At 43.3% G+C, this 27,113-nt stretch overlaps 2 protein-coding genes across 3 annotated transcripts in view; one reads left to right on the top strand and one right to left on the bottom strand.

Moving 5' to 3' along the window:
• The window catches only part of ubald2 (UBA-like domain containing 2), a 10,408-nt gene extending 6,722 nt beyond the window's left edge, over positions 1–3,686 (bottom strand). For both annotated transcript variants that reach the window (XR_014873668.1, XM_085156589.1), the window contains exon 1: positions 3,167–3,686. Coding sequence is in view for 1 of the 2 variants with exons in the window: in XM_085156589.1 (XP_085012715.1) it covers positions 3,167–3,286 (120 nt within the window). In the remaining variant the exon portion in view is untranslated. The remainder of the gene's footprint in view (positions 1–3,166) is intronic.
• A 3,626-nt stretch (positions 3,687–7,312) lies between these two features.
• Positions 7,313–17,512, top strand: foxj1a (forkhead box J1a). Its single transcript, XM_085156538.1, has 4 exons — positions 7,313–10,561; positions 10,656–12,775; positions 13,815–14,432; positions 16,025–17,512. The coding sequence occupies exons 3-4, from the start codon at positions 13,878–13,880 to the stop codon at positions 16,847–16,849; spliced, it is 1,380 nt and encodes a 459-aa protein (XP_085012664.1). The 5' UTR covers positions 7,313–10,561; positions 10,656–12,775; positions 13,815–13,877; the 3' UTR covers positions 16,850–17,512.
• The last annotated feature ends 9,601 nt before the right edge of the window (positions 17,513–27,113 follow it).

Here is a 27,113-nt window from a genome sequence, read left to right as displayed (position 1 = left end):
TTGTTTTGCAGCTCGGCGTAGCCTCGGTTTCTTCTTTTTGTTCCCAACACTTGAATGAATGCCCTTCCCTCCCCCTCCCCCCAGCCGTGGTTGTTTTAACAACAGCGGTGGCGCAGGAATGTCTGCCGTACAACGTGACACCCATCTCAAAGAGCGAAAGCGCTCGGCCGCTATTGTGCAAAGAGCCGCTCTTTGTCTCGTTTAATTTTCTGGTTTGTTGCAGGAAACTCTGTAACCTGCGACTGTCTTTAAAAGTCCTCGCAGAGGGGAAACGGTTCGCGGCGGCGTGACGGCTTTTACTTTCACTCTAGCGCCTCATGATCGAGGACAAAAAAAAAAAACAGAAGCTCCAACACAAAAAGAAACTTCCTCTTTCAGCAAAGGGGCAAACCGGGCGGTTCGACAGGAAGTTAATCAGCAGCTATTTTCACTGTCGTTGTAGTAATTTTACAAAAACAGCATGAACACATTTCCTGCTTCAGGCTCCTCACGTGTGACTGTGTTCGCTCAGAACGAGTCACCACTGTACAAACATCATCATCATCATCAACATGATAATCAACACAAAACACTCATCTGGACCTGCCAACGTCACTCAGCGTTCGGGCTGTTTTTAACCAACTGTAAATGTTTTTAAAAGCCTCAAACAAACTTCTTCCACCAACTTCGTTGCTGCAGTTACTCGTCCACAGGTTAAATCTCAGGATTATTTAAGGTCCATGCGTCTCTTCACAGCCAGCTGACAGACAGGCTGTGGTCACGCGGTTCCTTAACATCGTTCAATCTTTCCTCATGAATGTAAACTTTGAAACTTCTACTCTTGGGTCTGTATGATGTCAGTGAGAGGCAAGTGACACAGGCGAGATAAATACAGATTATTTTTGAACTGTGAGTCAGCAGGACATCCAGCGTGAACGTAAACACCTGGACGATTGTTCTAAAAGAGGAAATTATCCACGGAGACTGAACGAGTTTGTGTGTCAGGATGTAAACCTGTTGATTTCTGCTGGAATGTTCTAACATGGGAGTCTATGGGGACTGACTAACTGCTGGAGCCTCCAGTGGACGTTAGAGGAACTGCAGCTCGATTCTCTTCATTCAGCAAACACCAAAACAAAATAACAGCCGTGCTGTGGGGACATGTTAGCGTGGGACTGAGGTCTGACTGCAAGACGCGAAGAATGCCCACGTCCTTCACACCAAGGTTGCGCCTCTAACCCGTGCTTCTCCCTCAGCGTTGTCTTCCAGTTATTCAGCTGTATTATGTTGTCCAGGTAACGTGAAGGTTAGTGACTCACCCCGGAGACACAACAACACTCCTTAATCACAGTTTCCAGTCACACACACAAAGTAGCAGCGCACAGCGTGTTTTTCCAAATAAACAAGTCAGCCAATCAGAGTCGTAACCCCAACTCCCGACAGTACTCCAAACATCACCACCTCCTCCCCTCCCGGTGCAGCACCTGGCTGCAACAGACAGAGGTGTGGAAGCTCAGGTGACCGTTAGCTGCTCAGCAGGTCAACGCTGCGGATGGGTGCGTTTGATGACATGTCAGATGTTCTGGAAGGTGGTCAAGGAGAAATTATCCACGCAAACGCAGACAGATGGGGCAGAACTTGTAAACAAGACCTGGCTACACCTAAATCTTTTTTTTTATCCTTTATTTATTTCACTGAATAAGAATAACGTTCACAAATTGCTGTGAGGCGAGGCAGCAGGAATGGCTGATGGGCTGCCAACCCTGCCTTATCAGGCTCAGCAGTCTGTGCATTTCTGCTTTTTAAAGATGGGCCAAAATAAAAATGTCAGACTTCTTCCAGCGATCCAGTCTCTGAGATCATTAAATTAACATTTTGGATCCATGAAAAGGAAAATCCCCAAGTCTTAATCCGATCCACAATCTGTGATCGGTGGTTAAAGAGAGGCTGAGGAGGATTTCAAACCACGTCACTGCAAACACGAGTATGCGTGTGGTGAAACACAGCGCTCTGTGCTGCAGCACATGAAGAAACAAGCTCAGGCCTGTTTAGCAATGAAAGAGGAAACCAGTGAGGAGCAGAGGGAGCCTGACCGTCATCTCATAGAAATTTCCAAGTTTGTTGTTCAACAAAATCTGATCAATAGTGGCTACTTTTCATTTCCCAGTGAGCACAGAGCCCTCTGTAATGACTTACACTGTGTATTTACACTGTATGCTTTATTGAAATATTAGCCCGACCATCACAGGCCCAGTAAACAGTCACGTCCCGGCATGCGTGTCAGATTAATATCATGGGACCCACTTTCTTCATGAGAGGGGAAAAAGAGAAAAAGAGTCATTTTATGACTCCCACTAAACACAACGAGCAGCTAAAGGCTCGTCCTCTGTTATCTGCTGGCCTGCCTCGCCCTGTTAGAGGAGGACTTCTCGGCTTTGAGTCATAGTTGGGAAAACTGCGAAGAAGCAGCTCAAACTGACCTCCACCAGCCAGCTTCAACTTCTAATAGGTGTTAATGGCACACGGAGGTCCGTGTATAGGAACAGCTGGAAGGATAATGCACCTTAATCGGTCTATATATAACCGAGAAGCACCGGGATCAATGTCAGGGCGCTTAGCGGGGAGCACGCACGGTCTGACCTCTTTATCCGCTCCCTGAAGCGGACACGAACACGCAGAGAGCCGCTCGCTGTGCTTCCAGAAACTCACACAGGAAACGTGATGAAACGATTGTTTTTGAGCTGGGCAGGGAGGGGCTGATCAGATCACCCTGCGAGCTCTGACGGTAAACAAGCCTGACCTGTAGTTTATGATCTGTGAGTAATGCGAGCGGATGAAAAACAGCGCATCTTATCTTATCAGCATCTCCACGCCAAAATAAACACCGCTCTCCTCCAGCCTTACACAGCCCTGGTCCAACCCGAGCGCACTGCCGCTCTGCCCGGCTAACAGCAGCTAGCTTAACGGCGAGGCGACGGAGAATGTAAACAAAAAGCATCGAGCCGAACACCACGTCCTCAGCGCGGCTAGGCGGCTAACGCTAGCCCCGGGAGCGCATGGCAGCGAGGCAGCACGGGAAATCCTCAAAACAATCACCACAGCGAGTTCACGGGCACCTCTTTGTACACCAAAACCACGCGTGGGGGTTAATAAAAGGACTCAACGTGTAAATAAACCTCCCACTCACCTCGAACTGCCAGTGGGCCGCCTGGAGGAGCTGCTTCGCCTGATCCGCGGCGCAGCCAGCCGTCAAAACAAACTGGTTTATCATGACTTGGTGCCTCAGTTCTTCCATATTCACCGACATGGCTGCTCCCGCGGCTCCTTTACAGACAAAAACTGCCACCTTCTTTTCTAAAAAATAAAAAAATGATAATAACTAAACCCGGACCTGAAGGAAGCCCCGCGAACCTTCCGTCCTTCCTGCTCGTCTGGCCGTGAGTCTCCGCAGCAGCAACAACAATGTTTTCATGTCATCGCCAACAACAAAGAGCAACGCGTCACTGATTGGACGGCTCACGGCGAGAGAGTACTACAGAGGCGCTGATTGGCTATCGATGAAAGCAGTTTAAATTTCTTCGGTGCGCTGGTTTTAAGTGTTAGGACTGTATCGGTGGGTGGAGTCTTAAAGAAGGGTGAGTGAAAACTGTCCACGCCGCCCTCAGTGTTTGTCGAGTATGGTTACACAAGCGCTTTCATTTGTGTTCGTTACGCTGACGTAATGTTCGATCGGCCAGTTGCCGTAAACTCATAGAGCCGATTGGCTGCTTCCTCACGAGCTTCACACGTGTAAACACTGTAAATATTTTGTTTTGTTTTATTTTTTGAAACATATCCCGTTCATAGAGTCAACCCGAGAAAGACATAAATTAAATACATTTTTAAAATTTTATTTTATAATTTATTTAACTGACAGCCTATATTTTTCCTGACCTGATATATCAAAAATACATTTTAAATCAAATAGGCTTCTATAAGGAGTGTGTTACATAATACACGAAGGTTTACTTTGCGTTTGCTTTTGCATTTATCACAACTGTAATATATACTGTAGTAATGTGAAACAACACAACCGATTTATTCAATAATTTGTTTCCACAGTAATGCAGAATATTCATGAGAATTACAGGGTATTTTAAAGATTTGTACTGTATGTGTTAATTTACAAACGTTTTGATGTAAGAGATTTTTCTGTTATTAGTACATAAAGTCCAGAATTTAAATAATTTTAATTGCTTTTATTAATAAATATTTTCATATAAAGAATATTAAACCCATGTTGGAATCCAACAAACTTGAATTTGCCTATTAACAATAATAATACTCATCCATCCATCTTTATCCGCTTTACCCGGGGCCGGGTCGCGGGGGCATGAGTAATAATACTCATATTCATATAAAATGTACATGTCTGTTATTCATGTATGTCTAGTTTTTCACTACTTTTTCTTTTTCTGACCACATACACATGTCTTAAATGTGTATGCTCCATATAATATATCATATCCTATAAACGTGACTTGCATTGATGTTTTTCTGAAATAAGGAGCTAATAATGAAATTGATTTTGCCTTCACAAACATCTTAATTGTTGTTGTTATTGGACAATAAACCAAAATTAACATCTCAGGAGCACATCAAAAATAAATCATGCTGCTTTATAAATGATGAAGCATAATTTATTTAAACACTAACGTGACAGTGAGAACGTAAAGAAGGACATCTTTATCTATATCCTGACCCCTTTTCACCACACGAGCTTGCAGAGACGTTTCTAGAAACCTTTAAATGGTGTGGCCCCAGGGGTGGCAGACTCTAGTCTCCAACATCCACTGTCAAAAAGCTGACCGGACTTCTGTAGCTTTCGTGAGGACATTTGATTTCCCATCCGAGAAGCTTCTTCATTTCTAAAACCAAACGGTGGCATCTCCACCTTTGAACAGACGGGTGGCTCACAACGCCAACTGTCTGCCGCCTACAAAACAGTTTTGAGACCCTTCCCAGGTGCCTCAACCTCCACTCACGTTTTGCATCAGTTGATCTCAATGATGATGGTGTGAGGGAAAGTCTCACAATGGATTCACCCGAAACCTCTGTTGATAATGACCCACGCCCTTTTTTCACACCTTTGCTCATGCTAATAGTGGGTCAACGACCCTCTTAAGGGATAACTCCCATAGACTTTAAACGCCTTCACCATTTGGTTTTAGCACTGAAGATACATTTTGCTTGAGACCCCAAAAGATGCACGATCAATCGTCCAGGTACGTAAATCCCCGAAGTTTGATTCTGTTCATCTGGACGTTTTCAGGAGTTTTCAGTGGGAGAAACGTTTTGTCACTCATCCAAGTGACTTCTTCCGTCTGGCTACGTCCAGATGAACAGAACCAACAGTGATTCACTTACCTGGATGACTGAGCAGGTAAAATGTCTTCACAAATTTTTAAAAAGTCTTTCCAAGCTCCTTAGATTTCCGTGACCTGGATAACTGAGAACCTACACAGATATATGTGGATGCATCTTACTAACCGCTAACTTAGCACTCCAACATCTAACCTAAACATGGTCACTTCTGGCTTCAAAAACCAAGATGGCTGCAGCTAAAACTCTAACACAGAGACTTCAAACATGGTAACATGCTGCATTTTTCTGCAAACACTCTAAAAAGCCTTTTGGATGATGGGCTACAGATAAAAGGAACAAGTGTTTGTGCTTCGATGAGCGTCGTGGCTTTGACACGAAACACTATCAGCCTGTCACCTCAGAGCTGAGCTCCAGAGGACCCACAGTGACGGTTCTCCTGATGAACACTGATAATCTTCTTATCGGGGCAGAGCAGCTCTCGGCTGCAGGCTGTCCGGCTCTCTTTCTGCCATCAGGTGAATAATTCAGTCCTGCTGCAGGTGAAGGAGCATGTGACACAGGAGGGCATCTATTATGTATTATTGGAGGAAAGAGGAAGACTACAGGGACACAAAGCTCCTGACAGGCTTTAGCAGGTCTGGTGGTTCCTCATGAGAACATCACAGCAGATGGACCTGCTCTCCTTTTGCTTTATTACCTGTCAGGTATCTCAGTTCAGGAGCTGGATGTGCAGATTAAACATGGCCAAAGTTTCAGTTAATGAGGTCAGTGTGTGTGCTGTAATCCTCAGGATTCAGACTGCTCTGAACGCTCAGTCGGTCACAGTGTTTTCTAATCTTGGCTCTCTGTGATGTCAGAGAGGGAGGAGATGTATAATTTAGTCCAAAGACTGTATATAAATGATGTAGCCACTGTGATGGCCCCCACTGGAGGCTTCGCTGGTCTGATAGACGACAGGTCGTGTTAGTTGGTGTGATGTTTGCAGCTGCTGCCTGAATTCCTCATCTTTTATTTCTGTCCCGTCTTAAACTTGACAAAGAGCACTCAGCTCTGATGATCATGTGACTCCTCAGTGTGTCAATTACACACAGACAGGGGGGCATATACACAGGACACAAGGCCGGTCCCCAAACTGACCCCTGGCGCAGATCGAGCCAGGGCGTCCATGAAAAATGATTTTAGTGCAAAGACTAAAATCGTCCCTTTCTTTATTTTTATTCTCTTATTCTGAAATATTTTTATTTCTGATGCTTGTTTCGTGTTTGTTGTGCTCAGCCTGCCTTTTATCTGTGGAGCCCTTTGAACTGTGTGAACATGCTGTTTGTGACCTGATTCGCTGGCTGAGGCGGCGCCATGTTCAAAACAAAGTGTGTCGGTTTTTATCTCTGAATAATTCCTTCAAACGCAAATATTCCTCAGATCTGATCAGAAGTGGCGTCAGGGCAGTGAAATTAAATCGAATGTTGTGAAAAGTGATGTTTTATCAGTGAGCGGAGATTTTTTCACCTGCATTTATCTCTGGTGCTTTATTTCTCATCTGTTAACATATTTATTGAATTCTCAGTGACTCACAGCCACTAACTGACCCGACCTTTAACTTGTGCTCATCAATATTCTCGGTGGGGGATGTTTGCTCGTAGGTGAGGGTTTGTCTCTGAGCGGATGTTAAAAATGAACCTGAGCAGTAAAACAAAAGCACATTTGGAGGACGAGATGCACTTTTATCTGCCTGCTGGAGACGTGCAGCGCCCCCGATGCAGCCGTCGTCTCCGATGAAACGGGAACATCAAGCTTTCTGTGTCATTGCTTTTTTTCTTTTTCTTGCTTCCTGGAGCAGCTCGTGCTTCATGGTCCCCGTCTGAGCTGCTGCTGAATGTTAGAAAAGTTCAGCTGGGGGTCATCTCACCACTTTTTAGTCAAAAACTACAGAAATAACCCCAAAAATCGTTTTTTTTTTTTGCCTGTCCCGTTTTACTCTTTTGCCATCAGATTTATTGTCTAAAGGCGAAGAAAGATGCCCAACGGATTTACTTTACCAAATGGACCATCCCAGCCTTGCCGTAATGGTCTGTTTGATTCACCTTTTATTGTTTATTTTATTTATTTTTTATTTTCACTTGCTAGATGTGGGACAGACTTGAATGAGGAAAAGAAAATGGAGAAAGGAAGAGGGGGAAAAACAGCGGAGAAGAGGGACGGGGGAGAAGGGCAAAAAAAACCCAAAAACCAACAGAATAAGCAGACAAAAAAAAACACATCTATCAATCACCTGGATCACCTGTTGAGAAAGAAAAAAGAAAACAAGCAGAAGAAAACAAGAGCAATACAATAAACAACATTACGATGATCTATGTGAATATAACAGTAAATACTAAATATTAAACATTATTGTGCAGCACGTAAGATCGACAGCACACAGTGTGCTTTGAGGTAGGAGCCAAAAAGGGTGTAGTTTGTGTGTGTGAGCACCTGTGTGTACACCTGTGAGCATGGACACGCTTGTATTCAAAAAATGATCATGTAATGATCTGCTAGAGGGTGTGGGGGGGCCACTGCCCCGTCCTCCAGGGCATGAAGCAGGTATGGAGGAGATCAAGACTCCAGACATCCAGAGGCCCTCAGAACACAAGAGACCAAGGAAGACCAACAGAGGGGCAGCCGAGCCACTATCCCAGAAAGAGCTGAGGAGAGTCCCAGATGAGGGGTCACTCAGCAGCCGCGGAGCAGAAGCCAGGGGGGGTTGCAGTGACGTGCCCGTGAGCTCCGCCGGCAGCCAGCTGTGCCAGAGAGAATAACCCCAAAAATCTGCAGTTCCACATTTTAAACTTTAAACGAGAAGCTTTGAAGGAAAGTCGGTTACTTTATAAAAGTAATACATGAATCGGTTTCTTTAATTATCACAGAAGTTGTTGCACAGACGTCTGACAGATCCACCAACGTGTTCCTGTGATGACAACAGAGAACAGGAAGTGCAAAAAAAAAAAAAAACACTGCGAGAGAGAAACAAACCGTCACTACTGCACAAAAGCATAACAAGCACAAAGGAAAATACATAAGAAATACAACAATAGTAATAACAACACAAATAAAAGTATAGTGAGACCTTCTCTATAGAGAAATCGCAGTATAAGGGAATAAATAAAGGCAATAACACAGTAATAGAAAAACAAACAAACAAATGCTAAAAAAAATATAACTAAATAAATAAGATGAATAGATTAATAGTGTGTAAAAGTGGAGGTGAAGATGTGTTCATGGAGTTTCCTCTGTTTCCGAGCGGGAATCACTGAATCCTGCTCAGCTTTGGAAGAAATCAGTGGAGAAAAAATATGGTTGCGACATTAATGTAGCAGGAATAACTTTTTAATGACGGCACAAATATAAAAGCATCTCAATCAGGTCAGTTTTTTCCTCTTTCACGTCTCACGTGTATATGGCGCCCTCATCTGTCCAATCATAGACATTACACCCGAGCGCATTTAAACAAAACGACACAAAAACGAACAGACAAACATATATACCAGATTTCAGAAATTAAACTGAGTGAAATGACGATGGAGTTTTTATTATTAATAAACCTTTAAATAGATTTTCATTTGTATTCAAAGGGCTCAGTTTTATTTGACATTTTATCTTTTAGATTTTCTTCCTGCTTCCCGTCCAAGGTGACGATTTTATTTTTACTAAACCAGCAGTTCAAACCTCAAAGTGATTAAAAATGCATTCAAAGATCACAAACTTTGGAGCAGAGTTGTAATAAAAATATTTGAATCTGGAACAAATTTCAGTTAATATCCTGAGTATGTGTCAATAATTCTGCTGTCTGTCATTTTCTTTTGGAACACATGAAAATAAAAATCAAAATAGCGCTTGGTGTCTCTGTTTGTGTTTTTGCATGTATTTGTGCACATTTTGCCTCATGTTGTGTTTATCTGGTCTTTTCTTTGCTGTTTTACATCTTTGTGTGTTTTCTGTCTCCTCTTTGTTTCACAGCATTTGTCACTGTGGACGATGTTTCGAGTCTCTGCAACTGTTTTCTCAGTTTTTCACCTTCTTGTTTCCATTTCAGCGTCCCTACAGTCAGGATTTAGTCTTTATTGTGTTTTTCTGCTTTTTTTCTTCAGATGAAAACGTGTTTATGTGTTTATGGCAGTAATCCAAGTGTCCAAGGGCTCATCAGCCAGTCTGTGAAGTTTAATGACAGATTTCTGTAGTCGCTCTGAGTCCAGATCGCCTCTCCCTGCTCCTCTGTTCTTTAACGTTAGTCTGCTTCACTGGTCCCTCTTTGACCTCTGACCTCTGTATGAGAACAGGTGAAGAAGGCTAACAAAGCAGAGAGCTGGGACAGAGACAGGACTACAGGCATAAAATCAAAGTAAAATGTGAGCATCGCTCATTTTTGACTTTCACGCCAAATAACAACTGTATTCTAATAAAACTCATCCATGTAAGTATATTAAGGTTTAAAGTTAATCCATTTACTCCCTGATGTTAGCATTACTCACGCATCAATCGAAATATCTGTGTCCTGAATGAAAACATCATTTATCTCCACCACCATTCAGCTTTTATTTTGAAGCTCCACTTCCTCCCCTCACACCTGAAGAGGTTTGTGAGCAGGTGAAGCTGTGTTTCTCTGACTCAGCCTGCAGCTGTCAGCAGCCTGTGCAGATCAGTTGAGACCAGCTTTGAGGAGATGAGGAAGCCTTTTTATAGCTTTACAGTTTTGTGAGGGGCCTCAGGAAACCACTCAGCCACACTAACAGAACATTCAGGGGCACCGAGCTCTTTGTTTCGCCTTTCTCTCCTTTTCTGCCTTATGGACAAAAGTACATTCCTTCACACACGCCTCCGCCTGCATCAGTCCAGACGCTCGGTCCAGCTTTTGGTTTGTCTCGTATGTTAAATTTATTGTGCAGACAAACAAGCAAGCCCAGTCAGGCACAAGAAGTAACCGTATTAAAGTACTCGAATACTCTCAGAATCAGACAAAAACCTCGTTTTGCAGTAAAACGTCTCCTGTGGCTGATGCCTGATTCTCAGTCCAGGCCTCTGAGGTCAGACCCAGGGGTGAGGAGTCATTATGTGAGGGAGAGACTCCAGTATTCTTGTAACATGTGACCATGCAGACAGAGGCGATGCAAGCAAAGAAAAACAAACCAAGAAGTTCAGAGCGCAACAAAAACAAAAGGACAAGGAAATCCAAAGAGACGAGCCGGTGAGGACAAAAACAGAAACACGAATCACTCACCCTAAATATGAAGACTGACCCTGTTCTCATTTTATAACCCCTCCTTTGGTTCCTCCACCAGAGACCTGGGGAGGCTTCTCCTCCTCTGTGACCTGGAGGAGGACAGAGGAGGGAGGAGTCTGCAGGAGGAGCTATCAGTGAGGACGCACAGGTGTATCCTGTAGAAGTGTTTTAGGTGGAGGGAGGTGGGCACTTTGAACAGCAGGTCCTTTTTCTCCACAAACTGTTTCTGTTATTAAAGACGATCAAATGTTCCCTCGTCAAAACCAAACAAACACTTTTTAATATTTTCTCCTTTTGGTCGCGTCTCAAATGAACTCTCAACAGTTTTCAGACGATTTGTGGGGAGTTATTATAGAGTTATCATAGAGTTATTATAGAGTTAACATAGAGTTATCATAGAGTTATTATAGAGTTATCATAGAGTTATCATAGAGTTATTATAGAGTTATTATAGAGGTAACAGAGTTATCATAGAGTTATTATAGAGTTATCATAGAGGTATTATAGAGTTATTATAGAGTTATCATAGAGTTATTATAGAGTTAACATAGAGTTATCATAGAGTTATTATAGAGTTATTATAGAGTTATCATAGAGTTAACATAGAGTTATCATAGAGTTATTATAGAGTTATTATAGAGTTATCATAGAGTTATTATAGAGTTAACATAGAGTTATTATAGAGTTATCATAGAGTTATTATAGAGTTATCATAGAGTTAACATAGAGTTATTATAGAGGTATTATAGAGTTATCATAGAGTTATTATAGAGTTAACATAGAGTTATTATAGAGGTATTATAGAGTTATTATAGAGTTATCATAGAGGTAACATGGCATTATTATGGAGTTAATAAGCTCCGTGTTATGGAAGAGTCCACCTGATGACCCGAGGGCTGCTCAGACTGTTTAGATCCTTTTTAATTTTTTTACTCTTTTTCAAAATTTTAATTCACCTTCTATTAATTTATTGTCATATTTTCATTGTATTGTTTGTTTAAATGTTAAAACTCTGCTTTCATTATATAATGTCTTTATTCTTTCACCTTAGTTCCCTTTATGTTTCACTGTTAGTTATTATTTTGTATCTCAGTGTTTCCAAAGACACTCCTGCTGTGATACTACATGAGTGTAGTGTGTGTGTGTGAATGTGTGTGTGCGCACTATGAGTTACAGCTTTATTGTATAAAAAGTGTATATAAATAAAGTTTTGCTTGATTGATTAACACACAAAATTTACTTTCTGGTTTTTAGAATTTTTTTGTTATTGTTGTTTCTTTATTTTGACAGATTTAGAGATTTATTGGGGAAATATTTTATGAAAGTTCCAGATCATGACGAGAAAAAAGATTTTTCTTGATTTAAATCTGTTGTTTCAGTGTAAAAAGTTTCATCGGCAGTTGAAACGTTTACAGAGGAAACATTTTTATTTTCCATAATCGGGTCTTCTGTATAGTTTTAAAAGACTTTATTTTCATGTTTTAAATGTAAAATCTTCATCTCAAAGAAATTAAAGTCAGTCAAATAGTTTATCCCTTATGAAGCTCCACATGCTCAGACTGTTCAGAGCAGCAGGACAACAGAAAATCTGGTTTTACTTTTTGAAAGCTTTTTGGAAGACTTAATAATATGGAGTCTTAATCTGTCCTGAATGCAGATGAGTAATAAGTGCGGTATTAGATATGATAGAAATGATGGATGTGTGGGTGGATGGTGCATCGTGGAGCAGCAGGACCTGAGCTTCCATCCTGATTTAATATGTTTTTGCATTCATTCGCTTTTTAAAGAAAGAAAAAGTCACGCGGAGTTTGCTTTTAATAAAACTGCAATAATCCTGCAGTAAAAGTCCCAGCAGGTCCCCCGGAGCGGCCCCGGGCCTCAGATTGAGAACCCGCGGCCACAGTTGACTTGAGCGTGATTAAAAATGAAGCGCCATAGAAACGGGGAGGCCAATGAAGACGCGCGGAGCTGTTTACAGGGGGTGTAGCGTTTCTATGGTTGCCGGTCAAACCTCCTGCAGCAGGTATTAAACTGGAGCCCGCAGCGCGCTGACAGCCGCCACAAACCTCCGCCGAGCAGGAGAAGCAGGACTCCTCCCCAGGTCTCCGTGTGGAGCAGCAGGTGCGCAGACTCACACTCGGCCTCCATCAGTCTGGATTCAACGGGCGCAGCTCAAAGGTGAGTCTTTATTCCGAAGGTCATTTATCGTCTTTCTCTCAGCAAGCAAATCAGTACAGAAATGTAGAAATCACACAAGAACTGTTCAAAAGTCCTCAAGAGTTTGATCGATCGGATTACAAGAAGCGCAAATCTGCGGATTTTACTGCGCGTAAAAACTTATAAAAGTCCAGAAAGCGGAAAAAATCCAAACTTTATTAAAACAGGACGCGACAACTAAGACCCGTGCGTGCGCGAGCGCGAGTGCGAGCGTGAGTGTGTGTGTGCATGTTTGTGTGTGTGCGTGTTTGTGTGTGTGTGCGTGTGTGTGTGTGAATGGTTGTGTGTGTGTGTGTGTGCGTGTTTGTGTGTGTGTGTGTGTGTGTGTGTGCATGTTTGTGTGTGTGTGTGTGTGCATGTTTGTGTGTGTGTGTGTGTGTGTGTGCATGTTTGTGTGTGTGTGTGCGTGTGTGTGCATGTTGGTGTGTGTGCATGTTTGTGTGTCTGTGTGTATATATATTTGTGTGTGTGTGCGTGTTTGAGTGTGTGTGTGTGTATATATTTGTGTGTGTGTGCATGTTTGTGTGTGTGTGTGTGTGTGTGCATATATTTGTGTGTGTGTGTGTGTGTGTGTGTATGTGAATGGTTGTGTGTGTGTGTGTGCATGTTTGTGTGTGTGTATATTTGTGTGTGTGTGTGCGTGTTTGAGTGTGTGTGTGTGTGTGTGCATGTTTGAGTGTGTGTGTGTGTGTATATATTTGTGTGTGTGTGCATGTTTGTGTGTGTGTGTGTGTGCATGTTTGTGTGTGTGTGTGTGTGTGTGTGTGTGTGTGTGTGTGTGTGTGTGTGTGTGTGTGTGTGTGTGTGAGAAAAAGTTTGTCCACATCCTGAAGAAAGATGTTGTGGTGTCAGAGTGACGTAACGCTGAGCTGTTGCTTTGAGTGGGTGTCGGGCATGAATGTGTGGATGTGGATTGAGTGCGTGTCCCTTTGCGCGCACACAGAGCTGTTCTCGGGTCATTGTTCTGGCCTTCGCTGAAGTGTCGGGTGTGTATTTACAGTCCTGTCAGGAGGTAACAGAGGGAGGAGGAGGAGGAGACGTAGCTGACACAGAGGAGAGAGCCATGCTGTCCCTGAGCTGTGCCGACCCGTGGGCCGAAGGCTCCGTGGGTCTGGAGGAGGAGGTGGTGACTGCGGCGGCTCAGGCTGAGGAGCGGGACGGAGTCAGCGGCACCGACAGCAGCAGCTGCTCCGTCAGCCTGGACGACAGCCTGACCAGCCTGCAGTGGCTGCAGGAGTTCTCCATCCTCGGCACCAACGTGCCGCATCACACGCACCACCAGCACCACCTGTTCGGCCACCAGCAGCTGGGCTCTGACGCGCCAGCCTCCCCCCTGGCCGGGGACCCGGCCTCCATCGGGATGCCGCTGACCCCGGGGAAGCCCACGGCGGCGGCCTACAGCAGGATGCAGCCACTGCCCGGCATCGTGGCGCACGGACACTGTCCGGACGACGTGGACTACAAAACCAACGCGCACATCAAGCCACCGTATTCCTACGCCACCCTCATCTGCATGGCCATGCAGGCCAGCAAGAAGAGCAAGATCACGCTGTCCTGCATCTACAAATGGATCACCGACAACTTCTGCTACTACCGCCATGCTGACCCCACCTGGCAGGTAACGGACCCCCCCCACACACACACACACACACAGGCAGTCCACCTGAGACAGGATGTGCCACCTGCTGCACTCATTGTGTGAAAATGAGTTTCTCTCAGGTCACATCACAGCTGGATGTGATTCTGTTTGAGAACAGAGGTCTGGGCCTGCTGCCACTTGGCTTTGTGTGTAATTAATAACTGAGGCCTAAAACACTCAAACTTTAACAGGATTGCACTTTTTGTTTTCCTTTTTTAAGCAGCATAATACCTGAAACCAGCTCAGTAGGAGTAACCGCAGCAGATTCTTTCTCATGAAGGCAGCAGCAGTTTTTCAGAAAACTTTAATTCTGTTGGATCAATGATTGATGAAGCCGTTCGCTGCACTCCCAGAGTTTCAGCCTCAGACATTTCAGAGCATTTTGTTATTGTAAGGCAGTACATGGGGCAGATAATATTTAACAAAGGTCACAGGGTCAGCGCTGTGTTTAGACCTGAGTGGAGAGGGGCTGGATGGTTGAATGCAAGGATACACAGCACATTATAACTGACTACAATGCTCTGCTTGCTGTACTTCCTGCACCACAAAAAGCTAAAGTCTGTTGCTGTAAAGACACTTAAAGGTATCTGAACCTAAAAAGCTACATACCAGCAACTTTATAGCAACTCATGTGTGTTAAAATAAAGATATAAATATTGTTACCCAAGCCAAAAATGGAAGGATGCCTGAAAATAAAAGAATTTTAAATTAAGATTTATTTTAAAGGATCATAAAAGGAAACATGAGCGGGCAGGTTAGCTCACAGGTTTAGCAGGTGTGCTAAAGGCAGCATACTGGGATCAGCTCCAACCGGACATCCTTGGCTCCCTGATTTCCTGACTTAAGGCAAAAAAGGACTTCAGATATAGTACACGTGTACCTGTATTACTTTAAAGGAGATTTTTCTGTCATTTATTCTTAGCATGAACATTTAGGAATTCTTTTTGGCTTTTTAGTAACATCCAATTAGTCCTAGAATTTCACTCACTAAAACTGGAGCTCAGACCTGTTGGACGGTCTGTTAGTGCAGTAACTTCACAGCATCCATATTTTTGGTTAGATAACTAAAAATGCTCCAAAAGGCTCCTACAGCACAAACATGGTCCAGAGATTTAGTTCAGGGTCTCTAGCTAGCTGCGGAGAAGCCTAGCAGACAGTTAGCAGACAGCTAGCAGACAGTTAGCAGACAGCTAGCAGACAGTTAGCAGACAGCTAGCAGACAGCTAGCAGACAGCTAGCAGACAGCTAGCAGACAGCTAGCAGACAGCCGCCCGTGTCACCATACACCTGTCAGTCACAGAGGCCACGCCTCTAATAATGCAAACTGTAATCCAGAGTTATCCAAACATTCTCCCTTGTACAGTTATGAAGGGGGAAATTATCTACACAGACTGAAACAGTTTTTGTAAACATGTTACTACCATTATGCTAAGCTAAGCTAAGCTAACTGTTAAGCCAGGCTGCAGCTTCAAATGTGCTGAACACAAATAAGAGCAACATCAATCTGATGATCTGAGCTGAAGGAAGACAGTGTGTGAGCTGTTATTTAAAATATACATTCCTCCTTCCAGAACTCGATCCGACACAACCTCTCGCTCAACAAGTGCTTCATCAAGGTGCCGCGGCAGAAGGACGAGCCCGGGAAGGGAGGTTTCTGGAAGATTGACCCACAGTATGCTGAGCGCCTCCTGAGCGGTGCCTACAAGAAGAGACGAATGCCGCCCGTCCAGATCAACCCGGCCCTGCGGAACAGACTCAGGGTGAACATGCAGCCTCAGCCCAGAGGGCAGATCGGGCTTTGCGTCAACCCAGAGTCCCAAAGGCTTCTTCAAGAGTTCGAAGAGGCAACGGGGGCTGATCAGAATTGGGACCCCCATCTGGCTGAGGGGACCATGCTGGGGTCCTGGCCGGTGGTCAGGGGAAGGAGTGGGCTCAAGAGGAAGCAGGGCTCTAGAAATGGTGCTGCCAAAGCCCCCCGTCGGTCCAGCTCCCCTCTGCTCTCCATGGATGAACAGAAGGAGATTGGACCTCTGAAGGGGGACTTCGACTGGGACGCCCTTCTGGATTCTGCCCTCAGCGGGGAGCTCAGTCTGGAAGGTGGTGAGCCTCTGAGCCCCATCATGAAAGAGGAGGACCTAACAGTGCGGGGAACCCACATTTCTCCTGTTGAAGCCCCTGCAGGCTCAGCAGAGGCAGAGAGGAGTAACAACATGTCTGACTTTGATGAGGAGACCTTCCTTGCCACAGCCTTCCTGGAGAACCCCTGGCCAGAGGAGGAGGAGGATCACGGCCGCAGCGATTTCCTCTGTAGCTCCACCGTCAACTTAGACCAGCTGTTTGGGCTCGAGGACTCATTGGGTGGGGACCCCAGCAGCAGGATGGACACCCTCCTTTGAGGAATAATTTCCAGGTCGTCTTACAAACTAAGAACCCTTCTCAACACAACTTGGGAATAAAATACTCTTTTTTTATCCTCATGCAAGCTTAACCGTCCTTTTCAAGATGTTTAAAGTATTTTTAGAGAAACATTTTTACGCAGGTTCAATGCTGGAAATAAACACTCAATGCCTACCGAACAATGATGCCACGATGTACAGCAGCAGTTCATATTCCACAGAGAAACTACACTGAATGTTTTTCTTGAAATTGAAAGTTTTCAGAGTGAAGGCCTGGACACACCAGAAGCTAGCACGGTAATTTTAGCGTCATGTTTCCCTTCGTGTGTTTGTGAGAACACGGGGCCAGGGGTGGACGAGTTTCACATAATGATGTAAACATTTGTTTAAACTACATTTCCAGCGGTCATTACCCCTCACAAGCACTGATTGCTGCCCTTCAGTAAGCTTCCAGAAGTTGGCCAATCATTGAGCTGTTAGGGAGGGTGTAGTTTAAAGATGCTGAAGCTAAATGCAAGTAGACTTTATTTCTAGTTTAATGTCCATTCAAACCGATTCAGACATTTATGTTCTTACATAGAGCTCCTACAGATAATGCTAATAAGTTAGCCAGTCTCTAGTCCACTCAATCGTAACAGGAAGATGAGAACCCCCAAAATAAACTCTCTCAAAACTACACAAAAACATTGACAGTTCATTATGTTTTATACTCGGTTTACCACTACGGAAAAGTGTGGATTTGGCTGCAAGTGGTTTCTGGCAGTTGATATTGTGAAATTACTTAGAATAGGAACACAATGCCACACCACAACCTTGTTGTGCTTGCTTTGGTTGCTAGCGGGTTGCTCCTCCCACCAGTAGTTTGCATGGAACTTGTCTGCAAACACACGTCAGCTACTCACCAAGCGGTAATGAAACTGTGAGAAGTGCGACGCTAACTGGAATCAGAGACCGTATGGCTTTTCATTGAGTTGGTTTTGGCGATAAAGCCCAACTTTTATTTTATGCAATCCACCGGCAACCAAAGCCACTCCATCTGATCAGAGAGGTCCACGTTTTCTTTCAGAAATAAACAGCTAACAGCATGAATCCACCAATCGGCACAATTTTATTGGAATAAATTGATCTCTGGTGTGACCAGGCCTTACAGACGACACAACATGGTCTCTGTTTACGTCACGAAAGTGTTTTATTGTGAAAAAGGAGATCATGTTGCCTGAAAGATATTTTCAGTGAACAGTTGATCAACTAAGACTTCTTTTTAGTTGTTAAAGTGGAATCAGGAGTAATGCAACAACAGACTGATGATGAGATTTTTGCCAAATTATGTTCTGTGTAGATGTGATTTACTCATTTAGTTTTCTTTTCTTTTTTTGGCGTGGGGTTTTTTGGTACTAACTCTTTATTTTCAGAATGAACTAGCACAACTTTAACAAATTATTCATGTTAGCTTAACGTTTTCCAGAAAAACAGACTGACGTATATGGCTTGTAGAAGTAACGGCTTTCTTTCTTCCTTCCTGTGACTTTGTAGCCGGTAGATATAAAGAAACGCAGCAGAGGACGCGTCACAGCTTCGCGGTGTAAAAGTTAAAATAAACACAAAGCAGCCTGAGGCAAAATTCTCCAACAAAGAACCATTAGGAGCTTAAAATGCACAGTTTAAAGAGGCCACGGTGGCTTGTAAATGAATACCTGACCTTCTATGTGCCAAGAACAACACTTGGGACTCGACGGGGCGGCCGTGTGCGTTTTACTGCAATGAGGAAATGTTTTTGTGTTGGTGTGCGATAAAGTTGGGGAACTGCTGGACGGGAACAAAAGAGCTCGCTGGATTCAGACTAAACCAAATCACGCTGCATAAGGACAGGGACAGTCTTTAACTGCTGAGCTGCAGTAACTGTCCTCTAAACATGTGTGAAAGTGCAATCATTGTACAGTGATATTTGTTATATGTTACAGTCCATTCATGCTGTTTACTTCAGAGAGACCAAGCTCACTGTTTTGTGTATTCTGAGGTGTGAATACACTCGAGGGACTCTCAGTAAAACCAGCTGTGTTTTAGCTCGTCTCAATCAAATAACACTTTAAACCACAATAATGGGATCTTACCTCATGATTGGTTCTATGCTGATGTTTAAACGCTCATGTATTCTTCTACCTTTTTGTTTTTATTTTATTTTTCAACTTTTCTTTGACAATAAAAAATGTTTTACTGCATCTCGCCTGTCTACTTGACACATTTCCTCATATTTAGTCATGAAGGCTCTTTCAGTTTGACTGCCAAAAAAGGCAGTTCACGGTCCTCAGAGGATAAACTCTCCTATCAAAAACCTCCAAGCCTCTCACTCATCCAGTAACACGTAAAGTTAGTGTAAAGGCTGAAATGTTTTAAAGGCATTCGTGGTCCCCAGAGGACAATCAAAATGACTTTTGAATCTTTAACTTTTCTCTAGTCCAACCATGAGGTTGTCGTCTAAGAAGAACAGCTCCACGGCTCTGGTGGGGATTCCTCTGGCATGTTCAGATATTCGTGGTCCCCAGAGGGTGAACCTTAATGATCTCAACTGTAACAGCTAATCTGTAGCACAGTTATTCTGTTTCTTATCTCTAAATAATGCAGAGGTGTAAAGTCTGGAAAGGCATTCGTGGTCCTGAGAGGGTGACTTCCTGCATGCTAACCGTCTGGACTGCTGTGACACTCGAGCTTTAACTCAAATAATTTTGGTGATGCCATGACCACAACCAGACCAAGCTTTCACTCATTTATTAAAATACATCAACTCCTGCTTGTTGTATTGGTACATAACTCCTTCAAATTCCCCCGAGGGTGAATCCCAAGGCTGGTGGTTATGAAACAGGAAGTGTTTCTCTTAAAACAGTCACTCTGGATGGATTGTGATGATAGTTTCTACAGATATTCATAAAAGAGCTTTTTTGCATTCAAATGGGAACAGGACAGCCCTGATGTTTTGTCTGGATATTCTTGGTTTCTGCAGGATACATTTGAGTGATTTTCTGATAGATTTTCACTCATGCTGTGTCCTATCGACTCAACAGATCAGTCTGTAAGAAGTAGTGGTTTGTTCCCAGAGGATGAACCCCATCCTTAGCTGTTGGATGGATGTGATGAAGATTCATGCAAAGCTTCGTGCCATTTTCCACGAAGCTCTGCACATTTGATATTTTCCAAGAGTATTATTTTCTACGATCTACTTTAAGGATTTGGCTTCTCGTTAGTTTGTATTTTATTTTATTTATTATTTCAGCTTTAGCTTTTATTATTTGAAAATATTTTGTTTCATTGACAGTTTCAGTATGTTTTTATTCAGTCTGGATATCACAGTATTAACAGAACATCTTAAAAGCAGTGGACTAAACCCTCATCAGACAGTTAAAGTTAACAAACACCAAATCCACAGATATTTCTGCTGTAATTTTATTTTACTGTAGTTTCCAAGATCACTAAAATTATTTTAGTTGGTTTAAATAGATTTTTAAAATCTAGCGTTTATGTTTACATGGGTCCGATTCTTCCCGAGGATAACCTTAAATGACTTTGGTCCTCTGTTATATTTAAAATCCATCAGCAGCTTTTTTTTGTTCCCCTCAGGATGAAATATTATAATTTGAGACTTTTCATTAAGATGTATTTTAATTTATGGTGCAGTTTCACCACATTTATTGGTTTATGACCTGAATGAAATGACCATCAGGGTAATCTGAAACAGTCGCCGTGCTGAGCTGCTAATCATCAGCACGTTGTCATTGTGAGCATGCCTCCGAGGCTGTTTCATGGCTACGTGGTATGTCTTGTTTTCTCCTGCTCGCTGTCTGTTTCGGCCCTCACCCCCCTCTGCTTTAGTGCGCCTGGGCGTGAGATTTACGCTGCTCTTTTCCTGCTCGTCTCTTTTGGGGCTCTCGGTGTGTTCAGGCAGTAGATGGGTAATAGTAGTGGGGGGTGGCTGGGTTTCTGTTTCGGGGCTTTGTCTGTGCTCAGTCAAACTCTTGTTCCCCATGAAGCTCAGATCTGGTCCCTCATTGGGGCGGTGTGGGGTCTAACGGGGACAAGTGTCCCACGGCCCCATATATCACGGCCTGTCTGCCCCGCTGTAGACCACACCGTCACTCTCTGACCCTGCCGCAGATTAGCTAGGTGGCTCGCGTTCAGAGCATCAGATGAATAGCCGCAGTAATCAAATGCAAATACGTAGAATTTAAGAAGCCTGCGTCCCCCCCCCGGGGTCGTGAACAGACGGGCTCTCTGTGAGCGAGCGTGTCTGTGGTCACTGATGAGGTAATGACGGCAGAGGGATGAAGGGAAAAGATAAAGTGCTGTAACGCTACACCTCTGCATGATGGACACCCAACACTCCTGTGGAAGAGCAGGATCCTGCATCTTCATGCCCAGCCCCGCAGCCTTTTTCCTGGAAAGGGGAGCTGCTGCCCCCCCCCTCAGCCAGAGCTCCGTGTAGGCCCCCCGCAGCGCTATTACCTGCTGGACGGAGCTCTCCAGCTGGATCTCAGGGCTCATAATTATAATGCAGCAGGCTGGTTAGATGAGATGCTGTGGTAACCTGATGCAGGTATTATTCTCCGGCCCTGCTGACGGCTGCAGGTAAGAGGAGCCACCTGCTGAAACGCTAACCCTCGCCGCTTCTTCCAACAAGAAACGCTGCAAACTGAAAGTGCTAAACGCCAACACCCGATGTGGCCGGGCTGACGATGCAGCCACTTACAGCAGGCTTCAGCAGAAGAGAGCAGGGTGCCTGCCAATACCTCAGAGAAAATGAGGTTTTCTAATCATTTAGATTAGAAAACCTCATTTTCATCAACCTCATTAACCTCAGATTAATAGTTCCTTGTATGTGAAGATTTCCCCTTATTTTCTTGTTTTATATGATTGTAAAATATGATCGAAAGCATTTAGTTCTGACACAGCTGACAGAGGTGAAAATTGGCAGGTTCACAGACCCGACGGTTCCTGAAGCCTCAGGATGTGGATCACGAGGTAAAGCACGGACCGCCTCGTCCTTCCCAAACTAGCAGACTTGAAACCAGCAGCTGACACCATTACGACATTTAAAAAAGCCATCTTGACATGTTTTTGGATGCTTCACATTCAGCGCAGACAACGGTGCAACACAACAATGACACTCGAGTGAGATTTCCCGACGAAGCACCTGGTCAGCCTGTGACTGTCCGGGTGCTCTGAGCTCAGCTTTAGTCAGTCTCAGCTCTTGTGAGCAGTCAGGATGTCTCCACTCCTGCAAGCTGCACTGCCGAATGAGGGATCTGCAGCTTATCTGCAAGATGTGAAACGGTGGACAGACGAGAAGCGGCGGGGAATACATCTATTTTCACACAGCTAATGAAAAGCCTGTTGCCGGGGTAACTGCTGGTACCATTGTCATGTAGGACTGGAGGGAGCGGGGATGGGTGACGGTCTGTTCCTGGTGCTATGGAGGCTGTCGGCTTGATTAGGGCTGAGGAGGGATGGTGTGGATGGAGCCCCAGATTTATTGCAGCAGGGTTTTTGTGAAAGTTCACTTACCTCACCAAAGTGAGGCTCCAGAGAACAGACCCCCAAAGTGCAATGGCACAGGAAGAATTCTTCAGATCCTTTACTTATGTAAAAGTACCAATATATCAATTTAACAACATGCTGTTACAAGGAAAAGTCCTGCTTTAAATCCTGCTTAAAGGAGAGTTTTGGCATGCTTGTTCCACTCTTTTCTCTTTGTTAAATATCATTTCCACCTTAAGAAGCATCTGCAAGTTCATGGAGGAGTTCATGGAGCAGCATCAGGATCTATGGGTCCCTTTATGAGGGCCCACTAATGAAAATTACACAAATTAAAAAATGAAAAATGTTTTCTCCCCATAAGTTTGAAAATACTCACAGTGTGAAGGTAAGACTCCATGCAACTTCAAGACAGTCGCTCCACCTCAAATCCTGCTCCATCATTTGCATGAAGACTACATGGTCCAAAGTTTGAACAAATATAGTGATTGCTGTGAGATTTTAGCTTTCTTAGATATATGTTTCTGAAAAATGCTCCTTTGAGCCACTTACAGGCCATTGTTTTGCGCACTGAAACTCACGTTTGAACATGAATATCTCAAAAACCATTAAAGATAAAAGTCTGATTTGTTTCACTCATCTTTATATCAAAGTAAATCAGCATCTGTAATTTGGGACACATAACACCTCAGGCTAGTAAAAATAATTTTAAAAAATGCATCACTTTGCAAAGTAGCATATTTGAGCACACATTAATTTAAAAAAAATTCACATTGCAAAAGACAAATAGTGGTAATTTCTGAACAGTATATCATTATATTTCATAATAATGCAAAAATAAAAGACACAATTCGCTTAACTTTAATTTTTTTTGTCACAAAAACAAAGAAAATTGTATTTTTATTCAACTTTCATGTTGGATTGAGTAAATATTACAGTCCGTACCACATAAACAAAAATATCAACAGATCAAACTTTCCAGATTTACACAGAAAATAATTAAATATGTGGACATTTGTGACATTGGATGGATGGATGGATAATGGTTGAAGGATGGATGGATGGATGGATGGATGGATGTTTGATGGATGGATGGATGGATGGATGATGGTTGATGGATGGATGGTTGATGGATGGATGGATGGATGGATGATGGATGGATGGAGGGATGGATGGATGGATGGATGGATGATGGTTGATGGATAGATGGATGGATGGATGATTGATGGATGGATGGATGGATGAATGTTTGATGGATGGATGGATGAATGGATGATGGATGATGGATGGATGGATGGATGTTTGAAGGATGGATGGATGGATGGATGATTGATGGATGGATGAATGTTTGATGGGATGGATGGATGATGGTTGATGGATGGATGGATGCATGGATGCATGGATGGATGCATGGATGGTTGATGGATGGATGGATGGATGGATGGATGGATGGATGATGGTTGATGGATAGATGGATGGATGGATGTTTGAAGGATGGATGGATGGATGATTGATGGATGGATGAATGTTTGATGGGATGGATGGATGATGGTTGATGGATGGATGGATGCATGGGTGGTTGATGGATGGATGGATGGTTGATGAATGGATGGATGGATGATGGTTGATGGATAGATGGAGGGATGGATGGATGGATGGATGGATGGATGGATGGATGGATGGATGATTGATGGATGGATGGATGGATGGATGTTTGATGGATGGATGGATGATTGATGGATGGATGAATGTTTGATGGGATGGATGGATGATGGTTGATGGATGGATGGATGCATGGGTGGTTGATGGATGGATGGATGGTTGATGGATGGATGGATGGATGATGGTTGATGGATGGATGGATGGATGATGGTTGATGGATGGATGGATGGATGGATGGATGATTGATGGATGGATGGATGGTTGATGCATTGATGGATGGATGGATGGTTGATGGATGGATGGATGCATGGATGAATGTTTGATGGATGGATGATGGTTGATGGATGATGGTTGATGGATGGATCGATGGATGGATGGATGGTTGATGGATGGATGGATGGATGGTTGATGGATGGATGCATGGATGGTTGATGCATTGATGGATGGATGATGGTTGATGGATGGATGGATGGATGGATGGATGGTTGATGGATGGTTGATGGATGGATGGATGGATGGATGGATGGATGGTTGGAGTCGTGTTATGACAGTCTCAGTTTCAGTTCCTGCATTCTTGAATTCCACTTTCTGTTTGATTTTTACTGCTTTAGTTTTCCTGGTGAAAATTCCCCGATCGCCCCTGCGGGCGGTCAATCCTTCAAGGTCCTCCACCAGAGGCCTGGGAGCTTGAGGGTCCTGCACAGTATCTTAGCTGTTCCCAGGCCTAGCTTGGGAGTCACTGCACCTAGTGCTTCGATTACCACTGGGACCACTGTTACCTTCACCCTCCACATCTTCTCCAGCTTTTCTCTGAGCCCGTGGTATTTCTCAAGCCTTCTTCTGGCATCCCTGGGTGGGCTCGAACCACCAACTTTTTCGGTTAACAGCCAAACATATATACGTGATGATCTGGGGTTCTCTTTAGTTAATCAGCTCTCTGTTTCGTGTATGTTGATTCCTCCATGTTTCCTTGTGTTTGTTGGGTTTCCTCTTTGGTTTTACTTCTACAGACTGTGTGATTCTCCTTTCACCTGCTCAGCTCAGCTCCTGAAAATGGCATCTCTCCTCTACACTGGTGTGAAATGATTTTGATCCAGAGTAAATCAAGGCTAGAAGATGACTCTGATATCACAATGTAGGTATAAAGGACACCTTTCATGTGCTCTAACTGGATTTGAACAGTGACCCATCTCACATGCTGATATGAGCCTTGAAGATCTGCCCGAGATGCACGTCATTAAATCAACGATCGGAGGTACCAACACTCATTTCTGCCCCTCCACAGTCAACAGGTGACTTACTTACATGCAAACTCCTCATCAGGACGATGGAAGAGTGCCGGTGGCTCAGTAAACACATAGAAAGCATTTTACTGCTTCTCCGTCACCTGATGTGATATTTATTGCTCCGTCTTCCTGCTGTTTGTGTTGCGTTGAAACATGTGAAGACACGTCTTATCTTATTGTCACAGCAGCGCATGAAAGATCAACACCATAAAATCAAACAGAGTGGCTCTCAGCTTTTAGGGGCTGCTCGTCTGTTTGCTCAGACTATGCTGTGAAAACACCTGTGATCAGGTTTGAAACACCCAAAGAGCACATCAGTCAGCATTTTAAATAAAATGCACTGTAAGCTAAATAAACAGCTATAAGGCAGGTTTGGAGACATTTATAGCTCCCACTGAACTTTATCTACATATTTACATTCTCTGAGTGTATTTACTGTATATAGCAACCATTTGTAAACAGTAGACACAACTGTTGCGTAGTTTTTATTTGTACACTATTTATTTCTATGTATTTATTTTATTTTCCTTGATGATGATGATGAAGATGGAGCTGGCACGGCTGGCAGCCTTAACCCAATTTCCCTCAGGATGAATAAAGTATTATCAATCAATCAATCAATCAATCAATCAATCCTTGTGCGGACGTAACATGTTAATGTCTTGTTTGAGAAAGTTTAAAGTGGAAAAAAATATTGATATATAACCTTTTAGAGCACTTTTTGGGGTGGGACCATTTTTGGTCCCGAGGACCACGAAAGGATGGATTTTTTAAAATGTGCTCCTGCACAAAAAATAATAATGGATCAAAATGAATGTTGGTGCCAATTTTTGGACCATCTAAAGGCCTAATTATAATAACAATCAAATATTACTTTAAATGTATTTTATGGAAAATATTTATTTTTTTATTTTTTTTTCTGTTAAAAAACAGGGCGCTCATGTACCCAAACTGGGATTTAAAGGGTTAAAACAATGAAAATATAATTAAAACTTGATGTGGATATTTTAAGCAGAAGTAGTTTTAAAAGACTGACTAATTTAAAGTGGAAAAAAATATTGATATATAACATTTTTAGAGCACTTTTTGGGGCGGGTTTTACAGTTTTACAGAAGGTTAAATAAATGAGTTTAATATGAAGCAGCTTAATGACAGGTGACATGAAAGTGGAGCCCAGCGATCAGGGATGAGTGGCGGGGAGAATACGGAGCTCATGCTTTTAACGTCAGCCATATTTGTTGTGGTTATGATACTCAGGATGATCTGATATCGTTGTGTTGGTGTTGATCTTGGAACAACATAGTAAATGTTGTTCCAGGATCAACATTGCAAGTGACCAATCACATTGTTGTGACGTCATTTTTTGGCGCACCAAGCCATTCGTGCATTTATGAAATTCCAATGTTGCAAGGACAATATCAGTTCTGGGGGGTCAGGGTCCGTTGATCGGCGGACAAAGGCGGTTTCTCACAGCTTAAGTACAGTTTTTTGTTTTACGGCGGTTTTTCCCGAAGTCACAAAAGTATGACGTCACAACATTCTGATTGGTCACTTGCAATGTTGATCCTGGAACAACATTTACTATGTTGTTCCAGGATCAACACCAACCCGACGATGTCAGATCGTGCGATATTCTCAGAGGTTGTCCTGTCATGCTGAAGCTTTGAAGCAGGGCTGAAATCTCCTCTGTACACACACGTATGTGCTGCAATAAAGTGTGTGTAATTATTTTACGTTAGAAGGTACAATTTCTCCTTGCATTTAAAAAAACAAACAAAAAATAATTCACAAAA

This window comes from Neolamprologus multifasciatus, chromosome 4 (genome assembly GCF_963576455.1).
Source record: "Neolamprologus multifasciatus chromosome 4, fNeoMul1.2, whole genome shotgun sequence".
NCBI classification, from domain to species: domain Eukaryota; kingdom Metazoa; phylum Chordata; class Actinopteri; order Cichliformes; family Cichlidae; genus Neolamprologus; species Neolamprologus multifasciatus.
This window is presented reverse-complemented; position numbering and strand designations above follow the sequence as displayed.